Source organism: Artemia franciscana, chromosome 1 (genome assembly GCF_032884065.1).
Source record: "Artemia franciscana chromosome 1, ASM3288406v1, whole genome shotgun sequence".
NCBI classification, from domain to species: domain Eukaryota; kingdom Metazoa; phylum Arthropoda; class Branchiopoda; order Anostraca; family Artemiidae; genus Artemia; species Artemia franciscana.
Window position 1 is genome coordinate 29,681,265 of NC_088863.1, and position 23,616 is coordinate 29,704,880.

Sequence of the window (23,616 nt, forward strand, 5' to 3'; positions counted from 1 at the left end):
CTTTGGTGGGTTAATATTTCGCAACATGATTATTGTTACGCCTATTTTTAGCTGTAGCACGTGTGGTGCAAACCCTGGGAGATCCAGCGAAGTTTTACTTTCTCGTTCAGCCGAAAGCCTGGTTTTGCGTTGCTCTTGTAATAAATCGACACGCTTTCCTTTGGTAATTTCTCTCTGAGCCGCAAGCCTTATCCCTCTCCCTTCAAATATTTATTTTGTAGCTTGCCTACATTGTGCATTCCTCGGAAGAAGCCGTTTGATACTTCGTTATAGAAGTAAAAAGAAAAGATTGCTGGTAAACTTCAAGTCAAAAATAGTGTCAGTAGACGGTAGATTAAAGAACATCATAAAATGTCAATATTTAATTTCAGTAAGCTCAACAAAAGAGACAAATCAGTCTCTAATCCTCAGTACATGCTAAACATAGAGCAAATAGTTTTAACAAGATGGTTTAACAGTCTGAAAGACATTTCAACTGTCGAAAACGGTCAACGGTTATGGTCGTTGGTCGTGGAGCAATTCCTGGAAAAACAATGGGATTTACCGTACTTATATGTTTGTAAATCTGTGATTTACAATCAGTTTGATTTGTACCAGGACATTGTACCATAATTTTCAACACTGTAGTCGGACAGGACCTAGCCACAAATGAAGGCAAAACATACTTGACCATATAAAGAATGGTTTTGTCCTTGTAGAGCCAGATATAATGATTTGGAATAGTCATGTCATGGAATGTTACACGCTTTGCGTTCTTAAAAAATGAATCTGGATGCCATATTTCTTTTAACCATGAAACAGGAAGCAAACGGTACTCCGAAGTCATGTTATCAGGTAAGCGTAGACGTCCATCTTTCCATGACTGTGCAAAGAAAACGTCAACGACGTAAGTCTAAAAGAAAAACAAGGTAATGAAAGAGATGAACAGACGGATACAGGAATAGTAGAAACATTTTACAGACGTTACACCACTAAAGCGTGACTCTGATGACAAATTTGTATAGTCTACATTTTATTTGCTTGTACCCAGGCCTTAGTTCAGCATGTAAAACAACATTATTAATCAGAGCTTTATTGATACTCCCCGTTTTGAGATCCCAATTTTTCCAAACAAAATTGGACATTTTTCCAAAATTAAAAATAGAAAGACAGATAGGGATTTATTCATAATTATATAATATAGAAAATATAATTTTCTTTAAATACAATTAAAATAATTTTAATACAATTATTTAATATAAAAGATAGATACAATTATATAATATATTATAAAATATATTTTATAGCTTAATTTAATATTAAGTAGCCTATTAAATTTTAATAGTGATTAAAATTTTTAGATAAATTTTATTTTAAATATATACAAAACACTTTGTAGCATCTGCTAAGAAAGCCCTAAAGGGTTAATCGGCAGCACCACAACAATAATAACAACAAAACTCTTAAGAAATCACTATGTTAAGCTACTAAACCCATTGCACAATGATAATATACACCGAGTTTTGAATCAAAATTCTCAAAAAGTAGACTGGTAAGTTTCAAAGGGTTTTTCGAGTCAAAACAACGGGACTCAGAGCAATATGATACCCGCTTTACGTACACATCTTTTCTGAGAACATGTCAGAGTGAAAATTCCAGTTATATTCCAGAACATAGTTTGTGTTGTGTTTTACCGTAAAAAGTATTACTATTACTAGTACTGCTCAAAACTGGCCGCAGCACCAAGATGCTTGAGGCCAACACAGCAACGCACGTTTCTCCTCTATCCTAATATATTCAAAGTCTCTCTATTTACACCCTTCCAAGAAAGGACAATCTATCATCCTTCAACCCCAAAACGTGCCCTAGCCAGATCAATTTTTCTCTTATCGTAAGCCTACCTACTAAGAGGGATTGAACCACACTTTTCGTATAGCCTGTTGTTTGAAATACGGTCAGTCAGTCGAGTACCCAAAACATCTCGTATGCAATTTTTTTGGAAAACATCAAGCAAATCCTCTGTTTTTTGGAGCGCCCATGCTTCAGAACCATTCTTAACAACTGTCATCACTGTAACTTCTAATATACTTATCATGGTTTGCCGACTTATCTTCTTTAGAATTCTTAGAAACTTTTTGACTATTCTACTTTTAACATTTTCACTACACCGACCGTCTTTACTAATAATAATACCTAGGTTAGTGAACCTGTCCAAGTGATAGATCTTTTCGCTACCCAATGATAAATTTTTATCAACAACAAGTAGAACAATTGGGAAATTTTGTATAAGGCAGTGGAATATTCGGCCCTATGTCCAAGGGTCTTCCTCAGAACAACACAAGTAAAAAATAAAAAATAAACTTACATTAAGATGTAAACTTTAAAACTCAAAATGTTAAGAAAAACAACTTTAAAAACATTCGTAGCATCATTACTTCCACAAAATTCAATTAGGACACGTTCAACAAGAATCCTGGTTGAACTAGGCTGTTTTAAACGTTTTTGAAAAGATTTTTAGTTTTTAAATTCGCATTTTAACCTAAGTTTGTTTTTTATATTTTACTTTTGTTGTGCTGAGGACGGCCCTTAGACATAGGGCCGAAATATTAATTTTAAGCTGTATTCCACTGTCTTATACAAAATTTCCCTATTGTTCTACTTGTTGTTTACGGATGGAAAGGCAGTGTGGTCTTAATCGCTATTTATGATACAAGTTATTTATGTCTTCTTCAGTTATTCCTAGTTTTATCGACTCAGTCTTCTTACCAATAATTTTCAAACCTATTCTAACATCCTGAGCTGACAAAACCTCCTAAAACATCATATATGATACTTAAATCGTCAGAATAATCTAAATCCAGTAAAGTTCTAATTCCCCATCTGATTCCGTGTTTTCCTATTGCCTTTGCTTTGATCGTTAAGAAAATTTCCTCCAAAATGATTCATATAAATGGGGATGGGGTACAACATTGCTTAGCACCTGACATAACCAGCAACTAACCTCATTTCCTACCTTAACCACAGCAGTGTTATTGTCGTTCATATCACTAGTCAGTTTAATGTATAAGCCTGGTATACATTACAAAGAAAAGACCTTCACTAGAGCTCTTCTATCAGCTGAGTCAAACGCTTACTCTTAATCTATAAAACTAAGAACTAAAGGTATTTGATGACTCAGGTACTTCTCAATTATTATTGATCTAAAAACGAGAATTTCGTCGATACATCCTCTACCCTTCCTAAAACCACACTGTTCTTGTCTTAAAACTTTGCAGCGTCTCTAAGTCTAAAAAGTATCATCATATTAAGTATTTTGCAACCTACAGAAACCGGGCTAATGCTTCTGTAATTACGGTATTAACTCTTATCGCCTTTCTCATCCAGTGGTCTAATTAGGGTTTTCCTAAAATCGCTAGGTAATTCCCCTTTTTCAAAAATCATATTCTTAATCTTCAGTAACTTATTCCTAACCTCAGGGCCACTATATTTAAGAAACTCATTTACCACACTATTAGCTCCTGGAGCCTTATTATTCTTTAATCGTTTGTATTGTCGCTAATTCCTCCCCACAAAACAGGTCTTCCACCATATTTAAGAATCTAATTTGCCCCACTATCAGCACCTGGGCATATAATTTTTTTTCCTGTTAGCACTGTATTATTTTAATGCAATTGCTATAAAATAATTATTGCTTGTAAGACCTGATCACTTCAAAACATGGTTTTGTTTTAAATTGTCCGAACAAGTAGCTAAGAGCTTTTTTTTGAAAAAACAAAGGACCGTTCCGCTGATTTCAGGAACATTGGAAGTGGCTCCTTTTTGTCAAGTATCAATAACTTTCTTAGACAAAAAATTGTTAATCGATATTCCCTGCTAAGATTTTTTATGTTATGGGAATTTAATATTTATTTCCACATTTAAGGTATATTTCTCAGGAACTCTCTATTCCCTCTCAATATGACTTAATTTTGCTCAATATCACTGCTAAGTACACATAAACTATTTCATTTAACGATTTTGCACGAAATTTTCTAGAGAAATGCACAATTTTTTTTTTTACTGCTTTTGTGTATCTAGCTAAAAGTTCTACAAAACTCTCTTTTTATTTTAAATGAAAAATTGATTCCAGAGGTTTTATTTTGGACAGTATTATTTTGTCGCCCTTTTCTTAGGCCTGCATATAATCGATTATTTTAATGCAGTGGAAGTAGTTTAATGACTATCTAGCCTTTTTGCAATATATAGAATGAAAATGGTTCGATAAACTGGTTTTCTCAATCAGTCAAAAGAAAGAAATAAGTTCATATCGAAAAAGGATTACAATTAAGATGAAACTATATATTTTACAATTAATATTTTTTTCAATAAAGATTACAATATTTATTTTACTCCTATTTTTTCTCATAATGACTAATATGGTTTTTTGTATCAAAATTAAATTAAAACAAAACGATTTTTTTTTCCTGAAATTAAGGAGCAACATTAAGACTTAAAACGGACAAAAATTATTCTGTATATGAAAGGGGCTGTCCCCTCCTCAACACTCCACTCTTTACGCTTAAGTTTTTATTGTTTTAAAAAGTTGATGTGTGAGAAAGAGTCGAACTTTAGCGTAAAGAGCGGGACGTGGAGGAGGGGACAGCTCCTTTCATATACGGGATAATTTCTGTTCGTTTTAAGTTTTAATGCTGCTCCTTACTTGCAGTAAAAAAAATTGATTGTATCGATTACTGAGTTGATTTCTTACGATGTATCTTAATAAAGCATTGAACCAGCTTTGAAATAAATAGAGTTTTCAGAATAGCCACGATGCACTTGTGCAAGACTTTAGCCTGGAAGGGGCATGCATTTGATAGTGAGACTCAACTTTGTAAAATGGAAAACTAACTCTCTAGCCTTAGTGGTGCCTCTGGATTAATGAACAAAATTTATTTCAATCAATTACTGAGTTTATTTCTAATGATGTATCTTAATAAAGCGTTGAACTTGTTTTGAAACAGAAAAAGTTTTCAAATAACTACACGGCACTTAAGCAAAATTTTAGCCTGGAAGGGGCATGCATTTGGTAGTGAGACTCAACTTTATAAAATGGAAAACTAACTCCCTAGCCTTAGTGATGCCTTTGGATTAATGAACAAAATTTATTTCAATCAATTACTTAGTTTATTTCTAATGATGTATCTTAATAAAGCGTTGAACTTGTTTTGAAATAAAAAAAGTGTAAAGAAAAACCACAAGGAACTAATGCAAGGTCTTAGTCTGGAAGGGATATGTGTTTAGTGGCGTGATTCAACTTTATAAAAGGGAAAACTTACTCCCTCGCCTTAGTGGTACCTTTGGACTAATGAACCAAATTGATTTCAGTCAATTACTGAGTTGATTAATTATGATGTATCTTAATAAAACATTGAACTTGTTTTGAAACCAACAAAGTTTTCAGAATAACCACTAGGCACTTCTGCAAAATATTAGTCTGGAAGGGGCTTGCATTTAGTAATGAGAATCAGCTTGTTTTTCTACCTTAACTAAACTTACTAAACTAAACTTACTACCTAAACTTGTTTTTTCATTCAATTTCAGAACGATTGTGAATTAATGTAGGTTTTGATTTTGGCTCACCGTACATGAATAATTGGAACAAAATTTTACTTTTTTTTGGCTAAATGGCTTTCTCGAAGTTTTGGTAGGATGATTATGAGAAAAAAAGGGACAGAGAGGGAGCCTAGTTGCCCTCCAATTTTTTTGGCTACTGAAAAAGGTCAATAAAACTTTGATTTTATTTACGAACGCTTTTATTAGTAATAAATATACGTAACGTACAAATTAACTTAAATAACGTTTTTATAAATTTGTATATTTTTATTACGTAGATGAGGGGCTCGCCCCCTCGTCAATACTTCACTCTTTACAAGAAAGTTCGAATTTTTTTCTAATTCTTTAAGAATGACCCCCGAATAACAAAGGCCATTTAATTAGAATAAATAGCTCTTTTGAAATTACTAAAAATACTTTAGCATAAAGGGCGAGGTATTATGGAGGGAATGAACCCCCTAATATACGTAATAATTTCTGCCGTTTAAGTTTTAATGTTGCTCCTTACTTTCAGCTGAAAAAAACTTGTTTTTTTTTATTCAATTTCTCATTGTTTTTTTTTTAAATAACGTTGGGAAATCCAGCACCCCCTTCACGGAAAATCTCTTCCCGGAAAATCATGTTTGTGTGTCAGTCGACACAAAAACATGACGTCACTCGACACACACACAAACACAGACAACGTATTTTTATATATATAGAAGATATATAGAAGATAGATAAGTTGTCTGTGTGTCTGTCGAGTGACGTCATGTTTGTGTGCCGACTGACATCATATTTGTCGCCTGACGAAATTACAGACCAGGACATCGGGACAAAAATGACGACCGGGACACCGAGACATCTATCAATCTATCTATCTATATATATAAAAATAAGTTGTCTGTGCGTGTGTGTGTCGAGTAACGTCATGTTTGTGTGTCGACTGACGTCATGTTTGTGTGTCGACTGACGTCATGTTTGTTGATTGACGAAATTCCACACCGGGACATTGGGACGCAAATGACGACCGGGACACCGGGACATCTATATATATAAAAATAAGTTGTCTGTGTTTCTGTGTGTCGAGTGACGTCATGTTTGTGTGTCTACTGACGTCATGTTTGTTGATTGACGAAATTACACACCGGGACATCGGGACACAAATGACGACCGGGACACCGGGACATAGGGAATATAAATAACGACCGGGACACTCAAAGAAAAAGCGACCGGGACACAAGGAATGTTCGATTAGCAATCACCATCAACAAAGCTCAAGGGCAATCATTAGAATGACGACCAGGACACTAAAAGAGAAATTACAGACCGGGACACCGGAACACAAATGACGACCGGGACAAAAATGACGACCGGGACACCGGGACACAGGGAATATAAATGACGACCGCGACACTTAAAGAGAAATTACAGACTGGGACAAGGGGACACAAATGACGACCGGGACACAGGGATACAACAACAACGGGGACGCCGGGGGAACAGGGGGATATATAAATGACGACGGGGACACAGGGAATGTTCGATTAGCAATCACCATCAACAAACATCAAGGGCAATCATTAGAATAATGAGGTATAGATCTGAATACAGATTGTTTTTCCCATGGACAATTATATGTTGCATGTTCAAGAGTCGGTAAACCTGATAATCTATTTATATTCACAGACAATGGGACAGCCAAGAATGTTGTATATTCGCAAGTTTTACATAGTTAAAAAAAATATATATCTATCTATATTCACAGGTGGGACACAGGGATACAACTACAATGGCGCGTAACTAATATGGCGCGTAACGACTTGCGCGTGGGGGGGGGGCTTGAGGGGCGGGGTTGCGAAGCGCCACCCCAACAGCTAGTATATATATATATATATATATATATATATATATATATATATATATATATATATATATATATATATATATATATATATATATATATATATATATATATATATATATATATATATATATATATATATATATATATATATATATATATATATATATATATATATATATATATATATATATATATATATATATATATATATATATCTTCTATCTTCTATATATATAAAAATAAGTTGTCTATGTGTCTGTCGAGTGACGTCATGTTTGTTTGTCGACTGACGTCATGTTTGTCGACTGACGAAATTACAGACCGGGACATCGGGACACAAATTACGACCGGGACACTGGGACATCTTCTGTATATATAAAAAACTAGCTGTTGGGAAACACCTAGTGGGAGGAGGCTCTTCGTGCCCCCCCAAGCCCCCCGCACGCGTTAGTCGTTAAGCGCCATATTAGTAACGCGCCATTGTAGTTGTGTCCCTGTTTACCACCTATGAATATAGATCGATTTATATATGTGTTTTGAACTACGTAAAACTTGCGAATATACAACATTCTTGGCTTTCACATTGTCTGTGAAACTTGGAAATGTTATTTTGTACATAAGACAATAGATCACTCGTACTGTAACTTTGTTCACGATCCAATTCTGCACATGTCGAAACAGCAGTGGTACGATTAGGTGAAGGCATTTCCAAATCCTGAAGAGGTTTGTTTGCCTTGCATACACACAAATCTTCTATACTAACTAAAGTGTAGTTATAAATTTCTGATGTAAAATCAAAAGTCATATCTGACGTCTCTAACCGTTTTCGATGGAGTATATCTTCGTACATTTTCGATTTATATTTTCCCCATAACTCTGTAGGAGCTGAAGGAGAGCAAGTTGTTAGAATGATTCCAAACAATGCACGAATTTGACTTGGAGTTGACGTTTCGCACGCGTCATTGACGCAGTTATCCCAGTGTTGGTCATTCTCCAATAAATTCAGAGCTTGGTATGCACTACGGTAAGTGTCATGTATAGTACCGTTTACAGTTCTCAAATACTCAAAGGACGTTGGACCTGGTACATTTATCAAAAGCAGGCGTAGAAAGAAGCATTCATGTTGATTGGGGTGAACGGTGTAGAACCTTCCTATCGTGATATCTTTGAAGATGGTAGGTTGGCCGTCGACTGACTTACCCTGTTTTCGAAGTTCAAATACTTTATTTTTAGTATTCCACGTGTAATACCAAGACACTTCAGTATACAGCAGGTTTTTTGCAAAAGAATCATTTTTGCATAGCGAAGTTGCAGTATTCAACGTTTATGTGTGCATTAAATGTTTTTGATAATAATGGCGAATATGGAACAACCCACTGGTTATCTACTTCGATGGTGGTACCGTTACGCTTCTTTATTATTGCTGTTTTACCGCCATCTTCAGTAGATCTTCTTCTATATTATGGGTAACCATCATTGCCAGTAATTGTGTTGGGTACTAAAAGTCGAGGATATTGCTTTGTGCACCTTCCTTTGGCCATGCATGGTGAATTTTCGTTCAGTGCACCGCAAAGTCCATGTATCATATTTTTTACAACAATATCATATAACCCCTTATCAACATTTTCATCAGGTATGTCAGCGGAAATCTAATCATCAATTTCGCTAGAAGTAATTTTATAATTTAGCCAGATTAGTATATGTGCGTGTGGCAGTCCTCGTTTTTGCCATTCCACTGAGTACATCCAGCATCGTACTGACCCAGGTTGCTGTTGTTATTCCTCGGGAGGCTTTCTTTTGGTGATTTTTCTTTGAGACGCAAGCCTAATTTCACGCTGTTGTTGTGATTCATCGGCACGCTTTCTTTTCTTACTTTCTCTATCAGCCGCAAGCGTGTTTTCTTGCTGTTCTTGTGATTCCTCGGCAAACCTTCTTTTTTCACTTTCTCTTTCAGCAGCAAGTCTGGTTTCGCGTTTCTCTGGTAGTTCGTCGGCACGCTTTCTGTTCTTACTTTCTCTATCAGCCGCAAGCCAGTTTTCTTAATGTTCTTGTGATTCCTTGGCACACTTTCTTTTCTTACTTTCTCTATCAGCAGCAAGTTTTTGGCATAGACTCTTTGAGCAGCTTCCTCGGCTGTTGCCATTGTAGGTTCTTCAGTCATTTTACATTTAAACATTTTTCCGTGAGTGAATGTCTTAAATACCTTTAATGACGTCATCGTCATAACAAACATGATGACAACTAACTTCATGACGACATGACATGATGACATGACGTCACCCGACAGACACACAGACAACTTATTTTCATATATATATACTAGCTGTTGGGGTGGCGCTTCGTGCACCCCCCCCCCAAGCCCCCCGCGCGCGTAAGTCGTTACGCGCCATATTAGTTACGCGCCATTGTAGTTGTGTCCCTGTGTCCCACATGTGAATATAGATAGATTTATATATGTGTTTCAAACTACGTAGAAATTGCGAATATACAACATTCTTGGCTTTCCCATTGTCTGTGCATATACAAAGCCGTATGTACTAATAATGACGTCATATGCAAACTCTCTTTTTACAAACAAACAAACATGCATACACACAACTCGTTTTTATATAGATAGATAGATAGATAGATACAATACAAATTAACTGCGTAAAACTTGCGAATATACAACATTCTTCGCTGTCCAATTGTCGCTGCATACAGATAGATTGTCAGGTTTACCGACCCTCGAACATGCAACGTACAATTGTCCATGGGAAAAACAATCAGTATTAAGATCTATACCACATTTTTCTAATGACTGACCTTGAGCTTTGTTAATGGTGATTGCAAATGCTAATCGAATTGGGAATTGCAATCTTTTAAATTGTAAAGGCAGATCCGTTGGAATCATGGGAATGCGAGGAATAAGAACAGCCTCACCCTCAAAAGGCCCTGTCAAGATTGTAGCCTCTATTAGGTTTTCCATTGTTTTTTTTTCGGCAAGTCGCGTGCCATTTCAAAGCTTTGGTGGGTTGACATTTCTTAAAAGTATTATTGGTACGCCTATTTTTAGTTGTAGCACGTGTGGTGGAAACCCTGAAAGATCCACGGAATTTAAAAATTCAGATGGATAATTAACCGCTTCATTTGGTTCCAAAACTGTGTCGACTGACTTGTAAAGGACTGCCTGGTCTCAAATCTTGGTCAAAACAATATTGTTGATTTCGTGGACGTCTTTATTTTTGGTGCGAGAATCGCTCTTTCACTTAGCCATTTATTATTTTTATAAATTTCTAAAATATTCGGAAATACTTTTTCAATCAATTCATTTTTGGACGTCACTAAATTACAGAATTCAGCAGGTAGTTGTATACGTCCTGAAATTGAGTCTACTGGGAGCTTTCCGTTTCCAATTGCCAGCAATTGATCTGAAAATGTTTGATCAGAGTAATCGTTTTGCAATCGGACACGCATATTTGTAGTTAATTTTAATGTTTTTACGTGTGCCCATAAATTAGAATTTTTCAGGCAAGCATTCATTTCGTCTGCAGGAGTTGATCTAGGTATTATAGGTAATGTTTGCCTGAAATCTCCCGCAAGAAATATTACTGTGCTGCCAAAGGGTTTCGACGTCCCTCGCAAATCTTTCAAGCATTGATCCAGAGCCTCGAGCGATTTTTTGTGTGCCATTGTGCACTCATCCCAAATAATAAGTTTGCATTTGCTGCAATACTTTACCCATCCCAGATGATTTGGAAATATTGCACGTGGGAGTTTCTGTAGAATGCAAATTCAGAGGCAATTTCAAAGCGGAATGAGCAGTTCTTCCACCAGGCAGCATGCGGCTATTCCGGACGACGCAATTGCCAACGCTATATCATTTTTGATCGGATTGATGCCAGAATCAGTTTTATCACAAACGTTTTGCCAGTACCTCCTGGCGCATCCAAAAAGAAAATTTCTCCAACGTTGTTATCGACACAATGCATTATCGTATCATAAATGCATTCAATTCAGAATTTCTATCACTGATGAAGTACAATTGTAAAAAATTTATGATTCTCGCCTGAGAATGGCACGCTTTCTGTTCTTTCTTTCTCTATCAGCCTCAAGCCTGTTTCCTTGCTGTTCTTTTGATTCCTCGGCACGCTTTCTTTTCTGACTTTCTCTATCAGCAGCAAGTTTTTTGGCATAGACTCTTTGAGCATCTTCCTAGGCTGTTGCCATTGTAAGTTCATCAGTCATTTTAAAGTTAAACATTAGTAGATTTCTACGTGAACACATGTCTTAAATATCTTTAATGACGTCACCGTCATAACAAAAATGACGACAACTAACTTCATGACGTCAGTCAACACACAAACATGACGTCACCTGGCAGACACATCCACAGACAACTTATTTTTATATATATAGATATAGATACGTCAGTTGACAAACATGACGTCATTCGACACACAAACACGACGTCAGTAGACAGACACACAGACAAACAACTTATTTATATATATATATATATATATATATATATATATATATATATAGATGTCCCGGTGTCCCGGTCGTCATTTGTGTCTCGATTTCCCGGTCTGTAATTTCGCAAGTCGACAAACATGACTTCAGTCGACGCACAAACATGCCGTCAGTAGACAGACACACAGACAAACAACTTATTTATATATATATGGATAAGTTGTCTGTGTGTCTGTTGAGTGACGTGATGTTTGTGTGTCGACTGACGTCATGTTTGTCGACTGACGAAATTACAGACCGGGAAATCGGGACACAAATGACGACCGGGACACCGGGACATCTATATATATAAAAATAATGACGACCGCGACACTCAAAGAGAAATTACAGACTGGGACACCGGGACACAAATGACGACCGGGACACAGGGAAACAACTACAACGTGGACGCCGGGGGCCACAGGGGTATATATAAATGACGACGGGGACACAGGGAATGTTCTATTAGCAATCACCATCAGCAAAGCTCAAGGGCAATCATTAGAATAAAGAGGTATAGATCTGAATACAGATTGTTTTTCCCATGGACGATTTTATGTTGCATGTTCAAGTGTCGGTAAACCTGACAATCTATTTATATGCAGAGACAATGGGACAGCCAAGAGTGTTGTATATTTGTAAGTTTTACGTAGTTAAAATATATATATATATATATATATATATATATATATATATATATATATATATATATATATATATATATATATATATATATATATATATATATATATATATATATATATATATATATATATATATATATATATATATATATATATATATATATATATATATATATATATATATATATATATATATATATATATATATATATATTATATATATATATATATATATATATATATATATATATATATATGTATATCCACAGGTGGGACACAGGGACACAACCTCAATGGCGCGTAACTAATATGGCGCGTAACGACTTACGCGCTCGGGGGGGGGGGCTTGGGGGGCACGAAGCGCTCCCACCAACTAGGTGTTGGGGTGGCGCGAAGCGCCACCCCAACAGCTAGTATATATATATAGATATTCACAGGTGGGAAACAGGGACACAACTACAGTGGCACTTAACTAATATTGCGCGTAACGACTAACGCGCGGGGGGGGGGGGGTTGGGGGGCACAAAGCGTCCCCACCAACTAGGTGTTGGTTTGGCACGAAGCGCCACACCAACAGCTAGTACGGAATAATTTTGTTGGCTTTTTAATGGTGCTTCTTGTTTTCAGTTGAAAGAACTTGCATTTTTACTTAATTTCTGACCATTTTTCGTTTTTTGATATTTAAACAAATGTTTTTAATATTTAAACAAAGCTTCCCATTATAATTAATCTTTCCTTAATGTTTCAGGGTCGTCCATTAGGAATTGGAACACAAAGTCAAATTTTAGAGTAAAGAGCGAGGCACGCAAGAGAGGGTATCTCCCCTTATCTACGGAGTATTTTCTTTTAATTGTATATTTTAATGCCGTTCCTTTCTTTAGTGTTGGACAAACTTGATTTTAATTATATTATTTCTTATCGTTTATCAAATAGTGCCGGAAAATCCATCTTTTTGCTCCATGAAAAATTTTCCCTACAAAGCTTACTTCATGAAAGCTTCCTCCTGTGTAAAATGTGCCTTCCTTCAGACAATTCCATCATCGCTTAAAATTCCCCCAGAAAATTTCTTTCGGACAATTATGCCTGGAAAATTCTCCTTAGCTTACTTTCATTTAGAAACAGACTTATTTTCGTTTAATTTTTAGTCGTTTTCGACACCAAGTCGGAAGTTCTCTATTAACGGAAGCATTTTTCCTGGAAATCCCTTCCTTCACCCCCAATGGATAGTTTCTTCTGTGGAAAATTTCCCCGTTGAGAATTTCTCCAGCAGAAAACTCCTCCATGATGAATATCCCCCTTGAAAATCTCCCCCCCCCCAAAAAAAAAAAACGTTCTTCAGACAATTCAAACTCCTTTAGGAATTTCACCTGGACAATTTCTCCGAACATCTCAAAATGTAAAAATTGAGTCAGGCAACAGGCAGTAAGACAAATAAAAAGAATTTCGTGTAGGAATTATGGCAAATTTCTTCATGGAAAATTTCCCCTTAAAAGTTTATCCACAAAAACTTCCCTTCCCACGAAAAAACCTCCGGCAGATCTAGTACCGAGAATTTTTAATGAGTTTTACCGCTTAGGAAATTCTGTTCATGATCATGGTAGAAGAAGAGATGATAATTTGATTGTGGAGATTCAAAACAGTGTGAGACCTGATTTTTACTTTGAAGTATCTTCATCCTTTTGTATTGAATTCGCTTACTGTGATTGTGGGCGGCTGAGCACCTGATACAGTTTAAAAATAGATTAAAAGCGCATTTCTTGGGGAATCAGTTTTTTTTGGGGGGGGGAGGATGGATGTGAGTGGGCTATAAGGCTAGAGGGAGGAGTGGGTTGAAGGGCTGGGGTGGATGGAGTTGTATTTGGATGGTGGTTGGTACCTTGAAGGTGTTTGAGAGAGTGTGATTATTTTTTGTTGTTGTTTTTTTTTGCTTTCTTTAAATTAATTATTAGTTTAGGATGCTTCTAGGAATGTTTATGTCGGTAATCGCTGCGCGTTAGAAAAATATTTGCTTTTTTTTCCTAGCGTATTGATTTATATATGTAATGGTTTATGTTTATTATGTTAAATAAAGTCAAATTAAATAATAGTACTATAATCGAACAGAACGACAAGAGAAAAATAATTAAACAACAGCAACAAAAAATAGCATGCCCACCAAAATAAGTGAATTAAACACATTGAAAGGGAAAGATTGCGGGGTAGAAAGAGAAAGAAGGAGATAACTAACTGTCTACGCATAGGAGGTGGTCATTTAGCTCTTTTTCAAATTGCCCATAAGAATGACATAGCCAAATTTTAATAGGTAGAGAATTCCATAGGGAGGGGCAACATAAAACTGGATTAAAATGTCAACTTATGGTTATTGCTTTGTGAATGAAAATATCCATGTTGTTTCTTATAGAAAACGATACACAAGGTTCCTTTTGAAGTATAGTTGTAATATAAAGATGTAATTGCTTGAAGAGGTTAGGGGGGAGTCAATGAAAATACTTAAAAGTGAAACAAGAGAAAAGAAAGATGAATGTGGATTAACAATCCAATAAATTGATTTTGAGCTGGCCTGTAACCTCATATATTAATTCAAATGCTCTGTTGTATATTTTGGAAACAGCGAGGGTAAATGAAGAGAATGCTGATAGCCATACTGTTGGACAGTAGTACAAATATGGTTGAATGAGAGCGTGAAAGAGGGTCTTTATTATGAAACCAGGGAGACAATGACGATGCTTCCAAAAAACCCTACGTTTCTGGAGAGCTTAGGTTTGACAAGAGCACAGCGATGTATAAAAGAAATATTTTTTTCCAATAAAATACCCAGGAACCGAACATGTCTATCAGGGAGACGAATTATATCACCATGACTGGTGGAAATAGTTTTAATTAAAGGACAAGAAGTACCTGATTTGGAAAAAAATAAGTAGACTAGATTTAGATAGGTTTCGGGCAAGGAGATTAGCATCGAACAAAGCTAAGGATCTTTCTAGGACAGAATATATTTTCATGATGAAGGAAGGTTAAATAATTTTGGAACACCCAGGGATTCTATCATCTGCAAATATGAATAGCACTGGATTTTAAATGTCTCACTAGGTGGGATAAAATTGTGATCACAGATATCACAGAAACTTCATTTAGTTGTTGCAGATACAGCAATGAAAAGATCATTAATGAATGCAAGAAATAAAACAGGCCCTAGAATAGACCCTTGAGTGGCACCAAAAACAATACGGAATTGATGTAATATGGACACGGATAGTACGTGATATGCTGTCAAAGGGTTTTCCGACATCGAGGAAAATTGCAGGTGCAATTCTACCTCATCGAGTAGCCTTGTGAATGAACTTCAGCAAGGCCCTGCAAGCATATTCTGTTAAGTGCTTAGGGAGAAAACCAAATTGATTGTAATTGAAAAATGTTTTTATTAAGAAATGACAGTAGTCTAGAGTACGTACATTCTTCAAAAATTTTACTAAAGGATAATAAAGGAGAAACTGGTCTATAATTAGAAGGATCCTTTCTAGAACCACGCTTATGAACAACAATTAATCTGCCCGATTAGAACTTGTTTCACATACAAGAAAGAACTTGTTTTCATATTTTAGTTCTGACCATTTTTCAAATTATGAGTAAGGTACCCCTCTTCTACTTCTCTTTTGTGCTAAATTGTTTTAGTATTTATACCAAGCTCCTCATTCCAATGAAACCACCCTTGTGCTTCGTTCATATGGAATTGGGACAGAAAGTTTAAGTTTAGCGTAAAGAGTGAGGTACTGAGAAGGTGGCACTTTCCTCATGTGCGGAATAATTTCTTTTAATTGTGAGATTTAAAAAATGTTCTTTACTTTTAAGTGGAAAAAAATTGTTTTTGAATCTTATTTCTGATAGTTATCAAAAAGTGCCCAGAAATCTACCTCGCTCCTTCATGGAAATTCCTCCCCCCCAAAAAAAAATTCTTCAATGGAAAATTCCATTCATGTAAAACACCTTCCCATGGACAATTCCATCCTCGCTTTAAATTCCCAAGAAAATTTCTAGTAGGCAGTTCAACCTGGAAAATTCTTCTTAGAACACTTTCATTTGAAAAAAAGACTTCTTTTCATTTAATTTTTTGTTATTTTTAAACAATATCAGAAATCTCCCCCTTCCTCATTGAAGTTCTTATGGAAATTCCTCCCCTTCCCCAATGCAAAGTTTCTCCCGCAGAAAAATCCCCAGCGAAAATATCTCCCGCACAAAACTCCCCCGTGAAGGATTTCTTCCGTGAGACCTTCCCCCCTGGCAAAGTCACTCAGATAATTCAAACACCTTTGAAAATTTCACAGGGATATTTTCCCCGAACATCTCAAAATGTAAAATTGAGTCGGCAATCAGAAAGTAAGACATTTGAAAAGAATTTTGGAATTATGGCAGGCAAATTCCCTTACATAAAATTTCCGCTCTTCCCAGGAAATTTCCCTTCCCACGGAAATTCTCCTGCCACAGAAAATTTTCCCTCCTCAAAAAAATTTCTATTTACCTTCCAGTAGCAAATATTATATGTAAAGAATAAGCAAATGTCAAAACTTACAGCCCTTTCCGCAGGATCTGTGGAGATCGTATCACATGCATACTATGGGTATTTACCTTTCAATTATGCTTAATAAAATGGCTATTATATTTTTTGATTCAGTTGTTCATCGAATGATTTTTGAGGAAAAGGGGCTTGGGAGGGGGGCTAGTTACCCTCTTGTCTTTTTGATCACTTAAAAAGGGTACTAGAACTTTCGATTTCCGCTCAGAAAAGCACTCTCCCAATCTTCTAGGATCACTGGTTCGATAAACCCCTGGAAAAAAAACTAAACACGCATCCGTGATCTTTCTTGATCTTTCATCCGTGGAAATTTCACATATGTGTATATAGGAGCTTGAAAATTCTACAGCTGGGTTCTCTGATACGCTGGATCTGATGGTGCAATATTCATTTTGATTCCTTTCTATGATTAACTTTCTATGGGCATTCGCCAAATTTCGAAAATCACGCAAATTCTAGCTTTTGATAGCGTAAACAACTTATATATAAGAGAGTCTTGGTGGGTACTTTGGAATAAATTTAGTATTTAAATAACCATTATAAATTTAATGTTTAAATAAGTGTTTAAATTTAGATAGAAAACATTTACTTGTCAATTTGTCAGTTTTTTTCCTTAGACACAAAATAACAAAGGGCCTGGTATGGCTGTCTACGGTATTGGAAGATAAAAATTACTTTTGTCTCAGGGGTTGCCTGATGCATACAGAGAATCAAGTTGCGAATCACGCACTTCATTCCTATTAGGTGTTGCGAGGCACCCCCTGACTTTATTAGGTGTTGCGAGACACTCTCCGTGGCTTAATACAAAAAATCCATTCACACGCCCGTTAGGATTACCGAAAAGGTACTGTTGGCATGGCTTTGGTCTATCTGATGTGCTAGCGTGCACTATAGGGATCCTAATGTGGAATATTGATGAGATTGCTACTTAAATAGATTTGAACATACACCGGATGGGGTTATATATGACACCGTTAAAGATAGCTTGGTGGCGTCTTCATACAATGCACCGTCACAATATTACAAATCTCCTCCTCAATTCATCCTTGAAAACAAATTTATTTCATGCATGTTCTTCGAGTCTCTGAGATTTTTGTGATTATTGCTTATGAGCAAATTTTAAAAGTATAATCAGAGAGCCTCTCTAAAAGGATATTTTTAATAATGATATATTCAGGCCACAGAGCTAAAAAAAAGCTAATTATACAAGAAACTACAGAGAGCCGAAGGACCTAAATAACAATAGAAGCTCCTTTACTTACATATTTCCTTTTAGAGAATGTCACTGCATGTGGTGTTCATGGACTGTAGCTATGAATGTACCTGTGTTATGGACTCAAATTCTTTCGTCAGAAAAAAAAGATGTTGACTTCTTTGAAACCCTCATTTACGTCAATCTTCTCCCTTCTTTTTTAAACTTAAAATATATATTACATGAGCCAAACGTACTAATTCTTAAAAATTTATGTATGCAAGGCAATTAATATATAATTTACCATTGAGCTTTCGTCAATTGAATCCAGGCTCATAACTGTGAGATGGAAATTGACTCTCGTCGTATTACCTAGAAATATGGTAAGTTGTAAATACAAAAAAATTCAGCAGCTAGGATAGAACGATGTCTTAATTTCGAAGAATAGAACAATATATATGTAGCCTTATAGTTCTTTAGCTTCTGTTTTCGTTTATTTATTGTCCTAACTTTTGAAAACAAAGTAAGTTGCATCATGGGATTTTCTGGCCTAAAAGTCGATCTATATTAGTCACAAGTTTGAAAAAATTGGCTGATAGCCTTAATTTCTAGAAAAAAAAATCCCATGAGTGACGTCATAATTATAGATAAATTTCAAGAGTATACCTACGTCACATGTGGCTCAGTAGTGGCTGTGTCGTTTTTAGTGTCTCTGATGCACGTAAAATTACACAAGAAACATAGCTAAGTATGAAATACCAAGCGTAATGAGTCTTTTTCAAAAGGTGCTTTCAGCAGTTTAATAATACCTAGAGAACAAAATGAATAACGTAGACCTTAAAGAACAAAGAAATATACGGTTAGATTACTCACACCAACGAAAATTACAACGAGTCAATATTGAAAGTGAAGAACAAAGAAATATTCAGTTAGACGAAATATGCGGCAAAAAGAGAAGTGGTAGCGAGATACAGTTAGAATAGTTGCGTCAGCAACAATTATAGCGATTTAAAAGCAAAAGAGAAGAACAAAATTAAATACCTGGTTTGAAGATAAGCTGCAGCAGGAATTAAACACATTAAAAAACAAAAGTTAAGACAAAGAAATATGTGCTTACAAGACATGCGACAACGTGGAGTGGAACAAAAGAAAATAAAAGTGAAGAACAAAGGAATATGCAGTTAAAAGATATACCGTACGAGGAAAATAAAATATACGGTTAAAAGATATGCGGGAGCAAGAATTACAAGCGGTAACGAGAAAGTAAGCATCAAAATGTACCAAAAAAAAGTGAAGAACTAAGAATTGTTCCGCTAGAAGACAAGCGACTGCATAATTCAGAAAGAATAAAACATCGAAATGAAGAAGCAAGAAATATTACGTTAGAAGAACAACGCCATCACAATCTTCGATGCCAAAAAAATGACAGGCAAAACCAACAAATACCTACAAAGATGCTATAAACTACGCAACTCTTAATTACAGACCATTATGAATACAGATCATTATATAAATTCCCTATGGAGCCCACCATTTTCCCAAGGAAAGAGTAGAAAACAAAGGTGACTTCTTTGGAGATTGGTGCTTACGAGACCCAATATATACAAGCCTAGCATATGCTGACAGCCGGGCCCGCCCTCTAAATCGGCTACATGTTTGATTTTCTTAAAACAGGCATATTTAGGTTTCTGGCTACAAAAAGACCTTAAAATTTCGCAACTTAAAGGAAGAATTTGTGTTTATCATAGGGTGGTTGTATCGTACCTATGTCTGCAGTTAGAAGATATGCGGCAACGAAAATCAATATATACAAGCCAGCCGCGTAGCCGCTTCGGGGTCAGGTTTTGAAATCAACCACTAAGTTGTTATTTATTTGTTTTATATTTTTTAAATTGGCAAATGACATTTCTGACTACAAAAATGACCTAAATAGGTCACTACAAAAATGTAGTGTCCTTCTGTCCGTTACACTATCTTTATCGTTACATTGTCTTTCTGTCACTAAGTATTACGTCAATATAAAAAAAAACTAAAAAAAACTTAAAAAGAATTAAAAAGAAACTAAAAAAAGAAAAAACTAAAAGGGAAAAAATCAAAAACGAAAAAACTAAGATATGACGTCAAAAAAAAATTAAAAAAAAGCAGAAACTGTAATAAAAGTTAAAAATCTATAAATGATGTTACGTTCGCAACGTGAAACCAGGCTTGCGGCTAATAGAGATAGTTAAAAAAGAAGGCGTGTCGCTATATTACAAAAGCAATGCGTGTATAATTATCCTACAATATCGCCAAAAAGGGAACACCAGAGCAACGCAAAACCAGGCTTGCGGCTCAAAGAGAAGGGCCAGATTAGGAATGTCCAATTTACGTCATCAATTTGATCCAAAAATGACATAGCATTGCCGGGACTCAGAACACAAGGGACAATGATAATCCATATAAAGAAGCCTACCGCATGCCATGCTGGGGCCAGCGGGTCCCAGTGGCAAAGCCGCCGGGACCCAGCACTCTCTGTGGCTAGAATACAATGGACAATGAGAATCCATCAATAGAAGCCTGCCGCGTGACATGCTGGGGCACGGCGGCGAAGCCGCCGGAACCCAGCTAGTTACAAATATTTTCTTTTCCAGTTATTGCAGCATTGAAAATGAAAAGAGAATTACAGTGAAATAAAATCTTGAACTCATGATATTTCAGCAATTAAAAGCACTATATATTAAACATTCAGTTCGATTATATTTTTACTTTGAAAGACTGTTCAAGACACATCTAGTTTTCAGTAAAGTACCAATGACGCAGTAGGTCTTAGACTTTTACACTGAAAGAAGGAGACAAAACCCGAACTCTTCTTTGTAGAGATTTTTGTTCTTTTCAAGCTGGATTTGCACATTCAATTTAAGTTTCCTTTGTTTTAAGATTTATTTACTCATTTATATTAGTAACTATTGTTTGTTTGTTTGCTATGATTGTTTATTTAATTTCTGTTCGTTTTGCGGTTCATATATGCCTCAATAGCAAAATACTTGTGTTCGTTATAAGCTTGGCTTGCATATTCAACTTAACTTTTACTCGTTTTGATATTTATTTATTCATTTATAATATTACCTGTTGTATGTTTGTTTGCTATGATTTTTATTCAATTTCTGTTCGTTTTGGGTTTCATTTATTCTTTAATAATAATTTCTGGTTGTTTTGAGTTTGAGTTACGATAGGTTTCTATTTCTTCTGATGTGATAAGTTTAATATGGTCTTTACTTTTGTCAATAAACGTCTTTGTGTGAAAAGTTTTTTTTAATAGATTAACAATACGATAATGATACTGTTGTAAAACCTGGTGCCAAATTGTAAACTTAAGTGGGTGTTTGGTTATGTTCAGCTGCACTGGACTTTGCTGTCTGGTGTTAGGTTGAGTGGAAATAAGGCTGATTCTCAGGGCTTATTTATGCATGGTTTTACTTACCAAAGTTTGTATCTTTTACGGACCGAAATTCGAGAATTGTGTGAAGAAATTTAATATAGCAAAGGTTTAAAAATGAACTATGAAACTTAGCTTAATTCAAAAGCCAGTAGTATTGGCAAACAAAAAACTGAACTTACAAATAAACGCAGTCCGGCCAAAATTCCACCCTACACTAAATTCAAACCATACAAATTGGACTTAATGTTTGGTGACCAAACTAGACTTCTTGTGTTGGGTGACCTGGCTGGAATTTATGCACCAAAATACTCAGTATCATAAAACTAAACCGATAAAGACAGAAAAGAAAAAGATCAAATAAAGCTGTGCATAGTTCTAGCTCAACAGAAAAGTCTTTTCTCCTATAAAAAAATAATTGACTATTAAGTGATAGACGACACTTCCGATCCCAACAGGAATTCCTTGCGGTTTTCCTTTAAGAGCACTAGAAAATGAATTTACTTATCTGTATAGCAGTTGGTTCTTCTTCAGGAATGACCTTCATGGGTGTTGGAGCGCCAAGTATAAGATGTCTTAAATTCTTTTTTAATTTAATCTACAAATGTAATGTCAATGCAGTTTCAGTGCAACTTCTGTGGACTTTTTGTGCTTGTTAGATATCATTGATTTGAGCATCAAATAAGTTTGGAATGGAAGTGTGCGCATGCAAAAGTTAACTGTTTACCAGAAAGTAATACGTTATTTTAGAGATCATTTAGTTATAAACAGAATATGTTGTTTAGAGATTAAAGATAATCAAAGTTGCATGAAAACACTTTTTAAAACATATATTTCACTATTATGGAACAAATAACTCATATTTAAAATTACAGGAAATTGAAATAGTATTAATAAAATGTTTATGCGTTTTTTTTCGGTCATTGTTTCTATATGTATAGACTGGAAAAACTCTTTAGTTTTAGCTCTGTACTTTTTTTCCACGTTTGTACATTTCGTGGCTTGAAAGCTAATGACGGTAAGTCCCATAGGTTTTCCGCAGAATCATTTCATTAAAAATTTTATTTACTATTTATTAATTTTTTATTGATTAGGTCGCATACTATTTTTTTGTACATTTTCTAAATTGTTCAAAGATTGACTTTAAAATTTTAATTAAAATTAGTGGCAATATCCAATTGCTGAGACCATACTTGAATGATAAAATTCAAACAGAGATGGGAGACAATTTCGAAATTGAAACCGTTTTCTAAATTTTTAAAACCCAAATAGTCTTTAAATAAACACTGATAAAAATGAATATCTGTGGGAGGGAATTTTCCAATGAGGATAAATAGTTTTTCATAGATGGTTAGCCAGATTTACCGGCTTTATTTGAAAAACGATAAGAATTTAAATAAAAACAAATTTTTTTAATTGAAAGTAAGAAGGAAAATTAAAACTCAGATCGAACCGAAGCTATTCCGTATATGAAGGGATAAAATATTTTAGTATTTTATAAGTTTATACCTTAGGACACTATTTTACCCCAAGAAGCTTTTAAACACTCTTTTTTGTCACTGAATAGTCACAGCCGTCAAATAGACTATAGATCAAATTCGAAATTAATTCCCCATAAGTCAAAGTAGTGCTTTATTGTCTTTGAATAGTTATTATAAGTAAATTTCTGGGTGTAAAACATTAAAAATTTATCCTCCTTTCAAAACAAAAACATAAAACTTTTGGAACAATTAAAATCGACGTTGAGATCAAGAAGAACCAACAGATTATTATGTATTTTTAAGCCCTTCTAATTTCGACGTAAGATACTAGATAATATTGTTAACTAGAAAGTAATAAATTGAAACTTAACATAGTTTAAATTAGAATTAAGATTTTAATTGG

At 35.2% G+C, this 23,616-nt stretch overlaps 2 protein-coding genes across 4 annotated transcripts in view; both read right to left on the minus strand.

Annotated features, from left to right (window-relative positions):
• LOC136028245 (uncharacterized) overlaps positions 1–23,616 on the minus strand; it is a 306,509-nt gene that overhangs the window by 183,493 nt on the left and 99,400 nt on the right. The window lies entirely within an intron of this gene.
• The window catches only part of LOC136042166 (glycine receptor subunit alpha-2-like), an 85,611-nt gene that overhangs the window by 29,873 nt on the left and 32,122 nt on the right, over positions 1–23,616 (minus strand). The window contains exons 4-5 of the mRNA XM_065727126.1: positions 18,622–18,689; positions 666–892 (exon numbers count right to left, since the gene is read on the minus strand). Coding sequence (XP_065583198.1) covers positions 666–892; positions 18,622–18,689 — 295 coding nt within the window. The remainder of the gene's footprint in view (positions 1–665; positions 893–18,621; positions 18,690–23,616) is intronic.